Source organism: Leucopleurus acutus (genome assembly GCF_964270905.1).
Source record: "Leucopleurus acutus genome assembly, chromosome: 5".
NCBI lineage: Eukaryota > Metazoa > Chordata > Mammalia > Artiodactyla > Delphinidae > Leucopleurus > Leucopleurus acutus.
In genome coordinates, this window is record NC_139147.1 from 107,345,071 (window position 1) to 107,358,112 (window position 13,042).

The 13,042-nt window shown below is 43.3% G+C and overlaps 1 protein-coding gene across 4 annotated transcripts in view; it reads left to right on the forward strand.

Moving 5' to 3' along the window:
* Positions 1-3,645: 3,645 nt before the first annotated feature.
* The window catches only part of VEPH1 (ventricular zone expressed PH domain containing 1), a 215,110-nt gene continuing 205,713 nt past the window's right edge, over positions 3,646-13,042 (forward strand). For all 4 annotated transcript variants that reach the window (XM_082839608.1, XM_082839609.1, XM_082839610.1 and 1 more), the window contains exons 1-2: positions 3,646-3,771; positions 11,440-11,734. In XM_082839608.1, the coding sequence (XP_082695734.1) occupies positions 11,597-11,734 (138 nt within the window). In that variant the 5' untranslated portion in view covers positions 3,646-3,771; positions 11,440-11,596. The remainder of the gene's footprint in view (positions 3,772-11,439; positions 11,735-13,042) is intronic.

Here is a 13,042-nt window from a genome sequence, read left to right on the forward strand (position 1 = left end):
AGTATTGAACAGAAGGGAGTCAGTTTTGACTTGCATTTTCATAGGATCATCTAGATGTTCTGTTAAGACTATATTTTAGCAAGGCAAGAACAGAAGCCAGGGAGCTATTGCAATAATCCAAGTGAGACATGAAATAATGGTGTTTGGATCACAGTAGTAGTGGTAGTAAAGAGAGGAGAGTGAAAGGTGATAGGCTCCTGGATGTATTCTGCAGGCACTGGCCTCACTACACAGGGCTGTGTGTGCGTGGGTGGTGCAGCAAGCTTGAAGCGGGGTGGGAGCCAGATTACAAAGCCCTTTGTATACCAAGTAAAGAAGTTCGGATTTCATCTTCAGGCAGTGAGCTGTCACTTACTCATTTTTAAGTAAAAGAGTCATATATCATATTTTATTTGAGAAAGCTAATCAAAGTTGAGAATGGAATTGAAGGGGCCATGCTGGAGGCAGGGAGATCTGCTAGGAGACTTCTGTCACTATCCAGATAAGAGAGGATGAAGAATTTAACAGACAAAAAAAAAAAAAGAATTTAACAGAAACAAAGCTATCTAGCTATCACAGTGGAGAGGGGGGAATGGTCATGTATTAGTTTTCTATTGCTCTATAACAAATTGTCATGAACTTAGTGGTTTAAAACGGCACACATCTATTGTTCCACATTTTCTGTAGGTCAGGAATCCAGGCATGCCTTAGGTGGGTCCTCTGCTCGGGGCTTCACAAGGCTGCAGTCCAGGCGATGGCTGGGCTGTGTTCTATGGAAACTTGACTGGGAAAGAGTCCTCCTCCAAGTTCACTCAGGTTGATGGAAGAATTCATTTCCTTGTGTCTGTAGGACTGAAGGCCCTGGCTTCTTGCTGGTTCTTGGCTGGACGCTGCCCTCAGTTCCTAGAGGCCTCCCATAGTTCTTTGTCACGTAGGACCAATTACTTCATCAAGCCAGCAAGGAGAATCTGAGAGTGAGTCTGTCAGCAAGATGGAGTCCCAGATAACATTAGGTAATCGTGGGAGTAACCTTCCACCATCTTTGCCGTATTCTATTTCTTAGAAGCAAGTCACAAGTTCCACTCACACTCAAGGAGAGAAAATTACACAGGGCATGAACATCAGAAAACGGATCATTGAGGGTCACCTTAAGATCTGCCCACCACATATAATAAAGAATGTGGAGGACACAGAATGGACAGGATCTAGGATGTGACAGGGTCATTGTATGTGAGCCTTGTGGCTTGTGGGATCTTAGTTCCCTGACCAGGGATCGAACCCACGTGTCCCCTGCCCTCGCAGTGGAAGCACAGAGTCCTAACCACTGGACTGCCAGGGAATTCCCACTACCACATTTTTAAAATCAAAGTATTCTTTATTTTAATGAAATAGACAATAAACCTAGCCCCAGGTCCTTATTCTCCTTTTCCTAAAACAAACGAACAAACCAAAAAAACAAACAAACAAACTCTTGCAGTTCAAGCCATGTGTTATTTTGCTGAGCTAAAAGGAAGTTCCTGGACCTGTGTGAATTTCTGTGTTTCTAATGGACTCTTGCAAACCTGGGAGACTGAACACAGAAATGGTATACCTGAAGCAGTGTGAGTGGTTTCAGGTAAGAAAAATTATTTATAGAAAATGAAATCATCCAGGAATTCTCAGTGTTTATATATAATTTACACATTTAAAGCCATTTTAGAATTTATATATGTTCTGTAAAGGAAGCATCTTAGTTTGACTGTGGTTAGAGATTCTTTATTTCAAGTTTGCCAAGGGAGTGTGGGAAGGGGTGGAAGTTGTGCAGAAACAGGGGAGGGGGGAGAGCAATACTCTCTGTGAAACTAATTACCCAAAGGAATTTATGAAAATTGTACATGGATGGATGGATTCCATGATTAGGTTTGTTAAGGTCACATAGTACGTGACTGGGATCCACCAAACAAGTTTAGGTGGTTAAAGTGGAAATATTTGGGGAAGTTAACATATAATTGTTTGAAAAGAATTAATTTGGAATGTCCCAGTTTCAAGTACACTGAATGACTACATTCCTTGTAGGCCTTTCCTGTCTCTACCTGTTGTCTGTGGAAGCCTGTGGTTGTCACTGAAGAGGCCCGTCTGACAGAGGTGGTTGTCCACTTCCTTTGCAAGGAGCTGCCCTGTGGGGACCCAGGAGAGCCCATCCACAAACCTGTCTTTAGCTGATTCTGTCCCGTAAAACTTTTTCAAAACAAATGGCAGAAAACCCAACCTAAAATCACTGAAGCTATAAAGGCTTACAGTGAAGGGTGGCTCTTGCCAATATCAGAAGCAGCTGGTTTAAGAGCTTAAACAAAGTCACAAGATTTGTGTTTTGGTGGCAAGAGCAACCAGACCTTGTATCACATCATCAAGTCTAGCAGGAAAGACTCTGTCCCCCCAAAGCCAAACAATCATCTTTATCTTGACTTTCATTGGGCTGGAAGGGGTCATACACCTCCCCTAAATTAATCACTATGGTTAGGAGAATCCAATTCTCTGATTGGCTAAGATCCAACCTGTTTATGTAAATCAACTCTATCTAAAGGACATCATTTCCAAGGAAAGTTTGGGTATAGTTTTTACCAGAAGTAGGATGAGTGGATGTTGGGCAGTAAACACAGAAGAAAGTCCTCTTCACCCCATGAGAATGACTTTTAACTGAGCCAGCAATTTATTTACATGGTAGCATGATTGCCAATGACATGGAAACCTTGATATCTGTGCAACTTGTACACACTACCCCACCACACTACCCCACCACACTCACATACTTCATTTGACTGAAAGCTCTAGTTAGAAGAGGCTCAGAAATATTCTATTGCTTTGTGTGCAGGCAAAACCTCAGATCAGTAAGTGTAGAAAGCCCATGTCATGTACATAAGGGGAGAGAAGTGCCTCCAGATACAACAATCCACTGGGTACCACCAATTAATGTATGCATTAGAGGTTTGAAGAGCACTCTCCTTAAAGGAGAGAGAGAGATGTAAGGATATGTAGGACTGCTTGTAAGGGATCCTCAGTGTATTAGGCCTGAGAAGAGGAGTTCCATATTTGGATGGTAAGAGGAAGTGAATTAGCAATTTGGATGGGCACAAGAAGGGACAGTGCTGGCTTGGAACGATCCCTAGTGCTACCAGATGCTTCATTCAGTTGTTCAGGGTTTCACTAGCAATACTAATATAGTTAGATTGTTTGCTCACTGAGACTAGTTATTTTCCTTCTCTTGTGGTATTTTTCTTCTATCATATTTGGCTTCAATACTATCTCATTCCACTACATTCCTCCCTCCATCCCTCCCCAGACCTTTTCACTGATGCCTGCCTGATAAAAGGCCCCACATCTGATATTAACCTAAAACTTCCTTGATTTCTTAGAGTGAGCTATTCATTAACAGCACCTAAATTACTGGTTGTTAGGCAAATCTTCTAATTCTTTTCAATCTACGGATCTGCTCCGAGAGGCTTCTGTAAATCTACTGCAGAAATAAGTGAAGCTTTGTGCCAGTTGTTAGCACGAAGCAGAAGTTTGAAAGAGGGAGGAGAAGTTACTCATTTGCTCGATTCAGCATGGTGAGTCCAGGGGAGGGAATCAAGTGTACCTCAGGCTTGACAAGCAGCTCAGGAAAACACGGCTGCTGCCTGCCGACAGGACAGAACCAGGCAGGGGCGACTGGGCTGCTTCTGAGCATGGTCGTGGGTTCCTGCCGAATTGCTCTAAAGATCAAGCATTTTTCCATCTATTTCCTATGATGGCCAGAGTTTCCTGTGCTAAGAGGTACGGCTGTCTTCTTTCCTGTCCTTTTGTTCAGCAAAAACAAAAGCTAATTAAAGTAAACGTCAGAAGCGGTACTGGGGCAAGGAGTGGGCTTCGGGACTGGGGCAGAGAAACTTCCAGCGGCTGTGGCTGATTATGCAGATAAAGTGCATTCGGGAGCTGTGTGTCTAGCCATGTATGCATGCTTTTCAGTTATTATGATAAAAAAAAAAAAGCAACCTCTCTGTGGGTTATTAAAACATGTCTCTAGGCCTCTGGAGCAGAAAACTGTGCTTCTAGATTCACAGAATGTGCATTTTTGTTTTATTCCATAATAGTCTAGGCTCATTTCTATTTCATACTTTTGTTTACCTCAAGAAACATTTTGCAACCAGCAAAGAAACTGACTCTGCCTATGATTTTCAAAGAAAATTCAGTGGCATCATTACAATCACTGGGTAGGACAGTCACCATTATTGTTTGTTGTTGCTGTCATTTTTTTCCCTTGATGTTTCAGATACCTTACAAATCATAACTGAATCTAGCCACTTTTTTGTTTTTCAAATACATATTTAAATTGCTATAGTACTCAACTGCTGAATTCCATGACATTTATATATGTTTTCAATTTAAAGACTAGAAAAAAAAATACTTAGGGCATTATTTGAATTGGTCATGCAGTTGTTTAATATATGAAATTTAAATGTAAATAAAGATACATTTAACATTGAATTTTCCTTGTAATTTGCAACTCTGGATATGTTCTCTGGAAAAGCAAACCCAGAAAATTGGAATTAAAATTTTTTTGGTGAGATTTGTATCAATTCCAGAGCAAACGTGTCTTGTGAAGTCAAAATTTACAAATGAAAATTGATACACCTTGAAATCATTCTGACAGATCACAAATTCTTGGTTTAGAAAGTTTGCTAGATGTTTCCTTCTTTCCTGATGAAATGTTTCCTATCTATTTGTGTTCTCATAAGTTGCAATACATTTTCAAAATTAAGTAGAATTTTTTGAGCTCTTGCCTAAACAGGTCACCAAACCTATTTTTTGTATGCGCCTATGATAACAAGGCTGCTACAAACTTAGACTGTATGAGTTCTAGCAAAAACACCAAGGGTTGAGTCCTTTAGCATCATTTGGAATAACCCAGCCTCAAAGGCTTTCAGTAGAAGTGAAGTGTAGCAACATGTCACAGCAGAGGGAGCCAAGAGACGCCCAGGGAACAATAGACATCTTGTGGGAAGGGCTGAAATGTATGCGGCCCATTCCCATGGGAACGCCTGTAGTTCTTTCACACTGTGTGAAAAAGATGCTCCTTGAAAAGAATCTTTAATCCTTTCTTTCAAGGGAAAATCTGAGAACTTTATTGAAAGTTTCTAGAACCCAAATGGGTCTAAGTTAGTCACTGGGCATTTTAAACACAGGTGAATAAAATGAGAATTTTTTGATGCACAGTAGTGTTGTCCAAAGCATAATGTAAATAAATATTGCTATTCTAGAATTGTCTGAAGTGAAGAAACCAGAGAATATCCTAACCTGGAGTTGGAAGCTAGAGGCTCATTTCTTCAGAATAATTTGGCTTCCTGAGATAGTTATGTTTATTGAAATCCCCCCAAAAGTGGTATCCCAATAGCTGGGCGATTAAGTCCTCTGGTTCAAGTGTGTTTTCGTTTAGCAGAATCTACTGATGCATAATAGAGTAAACCAGCAATGTCTTATTGGCCCCCATTCAGCGTAGGTCACCTTGAAAAGTCATAAAGAACTTTTCCCTCTGGTGCCCTGGAGGGTATAATACCCTCCCTCCTTCCTAATAAACATGGGAGTGAGCGTGACACTTAAGTAGAAAGCTCAGGTATTTGGATTACCTGGCCACAAAAAGTCTGAGATACATTGTATTTCAGTCCATATCCGCTCTGTAAAAAAATTCACTGTTACTGTTTGGCCATGGTGGGGACAGCATCACAGTAAAGCTGTCTCTCCAAGAGAACAAGGCAAGTTTGCCAAGAAATCAACAGGGACACATACAAGATAGTGTATGACCTGCCCAGATTTAAGACTGGGGGAGAGTACAACTAGGATATAAATATGACACAAATGGGAAAGACCTAGGCGTCTTTAACGCTGTGAATTCAATGTCAGGTAGCAGTACAGTCATCGTTAGCATTTACAAGGTATGGCATGGGGACATGTAAACAGGAGAATGACCTACAAGAATAATGATATGATTAAGGATATGATTGCTGTCACTCTTCGTGTGGTTGCTGTACGCCAGATCTGTGTGAAATGCTTTACATAATCTCTTTAAACCTCCCAACAACCCACATCACCATCCTCAGGTGTAAATAAGGAACCCGAGGCTCAGGGAGGTTGATTAATCTGCCCAGGTTTATACTGCAGGTAACGGCAGAGCTGAGCCCAGATGTGTCCAGGTCCCCCTGCACTTACCACTCTGCTTTTCTTACTGGGTCCCCATACTCTGTCCAATTCTGGACCCTAAGCTCATTTAAAAATGAAAGAAAATTGAATAAAAACTAGTGATAAGTACCGTGAATAATGAATAGAGGATGAAGAAGAGGGAAGACTGAAGAAATATAGTCTATTCCATTAAAAGGAAATAGAATACAGCTACTGTATCAGAAAATTATCAGTGAGAGAATACACCTTCTCACGGATGACTAGGTTATCTATTTTTATAAAGTAAACTCTTTAAGGGGACAGTCCTCCACATGTGGATGGCGTAAAAATAGACTGACCACCAAGTGTTTAGGAAGATTTAAGAGGTTATTCTCCTGAAGCATATGACCTGGTTCAGTGGCAGGTGTGTGGCCACCCTGAGCACACACCTTTATGGGGTAGCACCACTGGGGAGACACCTGCAGTGTTCACATCTTGGTGATCGTGCAGATGAATTTATCTGCAGCACAGCTTTTTGTGCACTTTGTCAGCAGATAGGTGACTCCATGGGACGAGCAGACCTACTATAGGAACAGACAAGCTAGGGGTAGAGAATAATATGGTTTAAAACATGTTTTAAAGATGTGTCACTAACTTTTGAAACAGTAAGGAAGGGCTTCGGTACCTTTTTCTCCTCTGCAGTATCAACAGATGAAGCAGATAAACATTTTCTCTGAGTATTGCTGCAATATTTAAAGTACCAATCTAAGTCTGATCCAAGAATCTCCCAGCAAATAAAGTGGGAAAAAACAGGGTATGCATCTTCGTTGGGTGAGTTTGTTCTCTTTATTAGCAACTTCCTGCATCCTGAAACTTTCAACAATGTTGATCTAGAGGCAGAGCAAAAGTATGACTTCTTTAGGAGCTGTGACTCTTCCTGAACAAACTCTCAGTGTTTCAAACTCTGTACGTGAAATCTCGAGGGCGAGGGAAGTGTTAATTAAGCTGCAATTCTCCTCCCTTCCGGGGAGGGGAGGGGGGTGGATGTTGAGAAATGGCTCCGATAGCCGTCCCATTCACCTGCTTGAGTTCCTATTGAAACCGTGTTATCTGCGTGGCTTTTTTTTTTTCCCCCTCCATTCTTCTCAGGGAAAGTATAGATTTTCATGAACACAGGCAGTTTTGTTTTCGCTGTTAAAAACAACTCCACTTTACTGGAGCAGGCTTTCTGTTTCACCCCAGGAAACAGAGCGTTTCACTCAGAGGTAACTCTCCACTGGGTGAGGCGCAGCCTGTCACCTGACCAGCTCCAGAGCTGCCAGTGGCATTCCTAGAATTCTTGAACCCGGCACCGCAATGAACAACTTCAGGTTCACTGAGCTGAGTAGATTCCACTCCCTGTGCCCTTGGAGTCCGCTGCCCGAGTCTCCCACCCAGTCTCAAAATAGACCGTTGAGTAGCAGCAAGTGCGCCTTTGAGGAGTAGCACGCAGGTAAAGCGCGTTTGTGGGGGACAGCTGGGACTCCCCGAAATGTGTTGCGCCTGGTTCAGAATAATTTCTCTTTTTGGGGTGTCTGTTTCTCCATACAGAAACCCGACTTGTCAGTCAACATCTGCTTAAAAAATGTAAACTGAATAATGAGAACCTGGGCGTCAGATTAGGGAATGAAATTAGGAGGGCCAAAGGCGGGGATGAAAAGGAATTTTATAAGCCAGTTTTTGTAACATAGAAAGTAGAAGATTTGGAGGCTGACCTACTTGGATGGGAATCTTGGCTCTGTGTGTAACCTGGGGCATGATGTTTAACCTCACCAGTCCTGTTTCCTCTTCGGTAATCATATCTACCTGCAGGGTTGATGGGAGAACTGAGAAGAAAGTGTCTAGTGAAGAACTTGGTACATAGGAAGTATCCTAGTGTGTGTACATACGTGTGCTTGTGTGTGTACGGTGGATGCATATGTACACCTACATATAGGCCACAGGACTATGACATTCATAAGAGCACGAAGTTTCTCAGAAGATGAGGTAAAATTTGATCTGGCTCTAACCTTCTGGGCTGTTGCAAACAGAGCAGCAAGAGAAGCCAGACACCTGAGCAAAACATTGACCGGAGCTGCTGAAAAATAAATAACATGCCCCGTTGATTCTTATCCAGGAAAGGGAGGACTGGATAAGGATGCAGGGTGCTCTTTAAATGAGGACAGATGGAAGGGAGGCGCTCAGTAATTACCATGCACAGTCATGTATGTACCTACACACAGTCCTGAGAGGGGCTTTGTCCTGGGAGACCAACTGCTTTCAATCCTGACTCTGCAACTTACTCTCCAAGTCCCCCTGGACTGCTTGTTTTCCTCTCTGGACATCAGTTTCTCATTGCATGGAATTGTTGTGAGAATTCAGTGACTTGTTATGTGGGAAGAGTAGTGCCTGACACATGGTAAACACCCACTAAACATCAGCTGGTGGTGTCATTATTTTACAAAGTGCTCTTTTGTGTGTTATCTGCTTTGATCTTCAAAACAACCTGATGAGGTAGATGAGGTGTGCCTTACACACGTTTTGCAGATGAGAAAACTGAGGCTTGGGGAAGGGCAGAGCATGAACCAAAGGCCCCATGACCACTGACTGGCTGGGCTGGAACTTGAATCTGGGGCCCCAGACAAGCAGGTGGCTTAGTATGTACTCAGCACACATGCACTGAATGAAACCTGAAAGTTCTGGCTAAACACCATTTCCTCCACAGACCCATTCCTTGTCATCTTGCCCTAGGAGAGATCTCTCTCTCCCTCGTACTTCCCCAAACTTCCTTTTGTAGTACCTCGGCGACTTTTCTCTGGGTCATCCTTGTAATGTAGAATGTTTGGTACAAGTCTCCTCTCTCCCTCCTCCACCCCTGGATGTGTGAAAGTTTTCATGTATGGCTATGTGTTGAAAAACAATGTTGCACATGGTGGACACACAAGAGTAACAGCTGCAGTTGGAAGCATGAACGTGGGACTCCACACCAGGTGTCACTGCAAGTGTGAAAAGAAAAGAAGGAGCCCAGGAGAACCCTGTGGGTGCCCCTCTCCCCCAGCACGTATTTCTGCTCCTTCTCGAGTTCCAGCTTGAGAAGCTCTGCTAGGTCTGGGGCAGCTCAATCTGCTTCCAGAAGTGCCTGATAGTGACCAACAAGCTGACTGGTCAAGGTGAAGTAATTTCCATCCAATACCTTATTTTCCTGAATATTATTTCACGGAGACTCTGTCATTGCAAATACCTGGATGGGGGAGGGCGAGGGGAGCAGGGGAAAATTCAGGAAAACACTGCCCTAATTTTTCTTGTAGATATTGTAATTCACCCCTCCACATTTGCCAGGATGCAAAGGTCCTTTGTAGGATCCTCACTCTCCTCTCTCCCCATCCCCTGAAACCTTCCCCACCCCTCTTGTTCTTTTCTCATCCTCTAAGCCTCTCTTCCTTGAGACTCTCCTGCTCTCTGGTTGGCCTAAATCCCAGGGTGTAGATGGACAAGGATGCAGGGTCAGTGTAGGAGGCAAGAGGAATTCATCTTCTTGCTTTATGACCCTACCCATATCTTCACCCTCCAATGTTACTAATGAGGTTTCTACTCCTAATGGTAGCTTCACGTGGAGTCTTACGTGTCATCATCAGTCCACAGCAGTTATCGACTAGGAGCCCAGCACTGGAGTCTCTGGGTCCAAATCCCAGCTCTCTAATCTACTAGCTATGTGGCTTAGACAAGTTATTTAATGCCTTGTGTTCCTAACCTGTAAAATAGGAATGAAGTAGCCTCATACAGTTGTTATGAGGATTAAATGAGTTAATGTTTACAAAGCATCCAGGATCTGGCATATAGACAAGCATATGTAAGTATTGGGCGTCATTTTTCTAAAGCTGGTAGGTAGTGCAGAAGTTGCATGTAGGCAATACTACCCTTGAAATCTCTTCAATGGCCTGTAAATTGCACCATTTGGAATACTACAGATCGCTTCTTCAGTTAGGTGCCTGGTGAGGGGTTTGGCTTGTGTTTAGAGAGCATGTTGTATGGAAAGTATGTATCTTTAAACTTTAAAAGTGCTTTCAGCACAGAGAGGTGCTGCCACAGTGATAGCTCACGGGGGGACACCCAAGGGAGCAGCTGACTTTCCCTTTTCACACTCATTCTGGGAAACACATTCAGACTGAAATGCTGGGCAGAATCGCTTATGTTACATAAACCGCTTATGTTACATAAATCAGTCTCAGCTCTCACTCTTGGAACAAGTGGCTGCATTTGTAAGTTACCTGTATGTATGAGGTGACTCCACTCTAATGTAAACTTGGGGGGAACCCACTGGCCTGAGATCAGGAGAAGAGCACTGCCACAGCTACTGTGAGGCCCCGAAGAAGTCTTAAACCTCCCTGGTTATGAAATGATTGCTAAGGTCTCTACCAGTGCAAATGGTCTATGGTTTTATTAGGCCCAGAAAGGAGCTGATGAGAATAATCAGTTATTTAATTGGTACCATTGCCTTACTCTCTGTGGGCTGTTAATTAAGTAAGAACTACAATGGGACTTTATTATTTCAACTTTGGGAATAGAGGGAGGATTGCCCGATCCTAAAACCCTTCCTCTCCAGCCTTCATTGCAACGTTCTCACCTTCAAGCTCTGTGTTCAAGTTCACGCTCACGTTCTGTAGAGATTTATCTGGTCTCATACTCCCAGGCAGAGTTCTTTATTTCATAGCCATTTGTTTAGAGAGTACATAAGAATAGGGCACCTCTGGACTGAGGTTCAGGAAGCTCCTGTTGTCAATACAGCCAAGAAGCCCCGCCAAGGAGGTAAGTTAAGCATTGGTTTCCACGTCCAGGAAACAGGCAGTGGGTCTAAAAGGTGTTTCCTGTGTTCTATCTTCCTTTCATTGCCCTTTTCTGTTTGCTTCCCATGGGAATCTGTTGGGGGAAAATCTGGCAGGTATTGGGCATATTTGTTGCTGGTCCACTTGTTTCCTTGTGGCAGGGAGAGAAGGACAGGATATGGAAAGGATACAGAAAGGAGAAAAGTAGGGGATTTAAGCTGCTTTTTGAGGCTCAAATTAAATTCTGGAGAAATAGAATCATTTTTGACAGGACTTTCTGAGACAAAATAAGGGAAGAGTTCTTTTGAAGATCATCAAGCCAGAATCTGTGACTCCATGCGCATTTCCAAATGTCTTTGTTTTCCTCTCTCTTCTGGGCACCAAGTTCACATTCTGAGCTCGCGCCACCCTACTAAAGGCTATCTTGTGTCATTTCTTTCTCTTGCAGAGCGCGTCAAAGCAGACCTCAAAGTCTGGAGAAAAATGACCTTTCAAGGAATACGAAGTCTATGTCCTGCTACGTGTTTTTGTCTCACTAGCCTCTGGTGACTGAGACACATGGTCCTGGGCCTGCAGACAGTCCATTGATTGTCAGACCCCTCAGCATGCATCAACTCTTCAGACTGGTCTTGGGACAAAAAGATCTTTCACGAGCCGGCGACCTCTTCTCCTTAGATGACTCTGAGATTGAAGACAGCCTGACAGAAGCCTTGGAGCAAATTAAAATCATTAGCTCATCTTCAGTAAGTAAACTCGTTCTTAGACTAGACCCCTGAAATGACCTATTCCGGAGCTAAATGACTGTACATATCCTGGGGGCAAAGATCTTTGCAGAGGAAAGAGGAAGGACCACTCATGTTGGTCTCTCTTAACCCTTCTCTGTGGTTTAGCTGGCATCTGAGAAATAATACCAGGGAAGTCTTTGACTTGGGGAGCATCCAGACCACCTTTTGCCCATTCACAGAGACCAGAACTCTGGAAATGGCAGACCAGAGTGGAATTCTCACAAAAGGCTGTCTAAAGGTTGTTTCTACATCCTTGAAATGACATGGAGAGGAGAGGGAGCAAATCTGGGGGAAAGCAGACCCACCGAGCTGCACAAGAGCATCAGTAAACACAGCAGTGCCCGAGATGGGGGTTAAATAATGAAAGAAGGCAAGGTGACACCTCCTGCCACATAGGTAATATGAGACCAGGACAGCTATCCCTCTGCTGCCAGAAGTGACAGTTGCCCAGGGCTTAATCACGCTGATTCTGTTTGCTTCTGTATAACCTCCATTTTTTGAACCTTTCCTTTGCTCCTTTTTCTACACGCCCACCCCCACCCATTTAATTCAACTCACCCGTTATTAGCCCCCAGTATGATTAGACAAACTCAAAATCTCCATCAACCCTCCCATTCCTTCGCTTTTCCTCAGTGTCAAGATTACATACCCTGAAAGCACTTCTGAAAGAGAGCGTGTGTGGAGTGCCTGGCGTGGTCGGATGTTGACCTTCTTGACTGTGCTTGCAGGTTGGTCCCATTTCAAAGGCCAAGGCCACCAATTATCCCCTCCCATCCTCCCAGCTCAACAGTGTTTTTGCCAACACTTGGCACAAACACCCACCAGGCAAAGGAAAGAGACAGGACTCCAGCCATAAAATACTGAATAGCAAATATGTACATATTTCAGAGATAACAGCTTTCTTCCATGTCATAATGAAAAGATGCTTAAAAGGCATAGCAACCAGTGCTGCTTCCTCCTCAAATCTGTCAGCACGTTCTCTTGTTGGCTGCCATTAACGTGCCAAGTCCGCCCAGTGACAAGTGAAGTCACTGCCCAAACACTATTTTTTCCTCAGGTAATGTCTTTGACAGCAATTACGTGTCCAGAAAATTAATCAACTTAGTCTGACTCAGAAAACAAAGTATTCCTGGTACCTTTCCGCTTTCTGGGTAGGATTTGTGTGCTATTTCCAGCAGTCCCTTCCTTCATACTCCTCTGGAAATAAACTGGCTGAATGTGCTACTGATGTTATCTAATCTAATGGAAAATATGTGTATGTATATC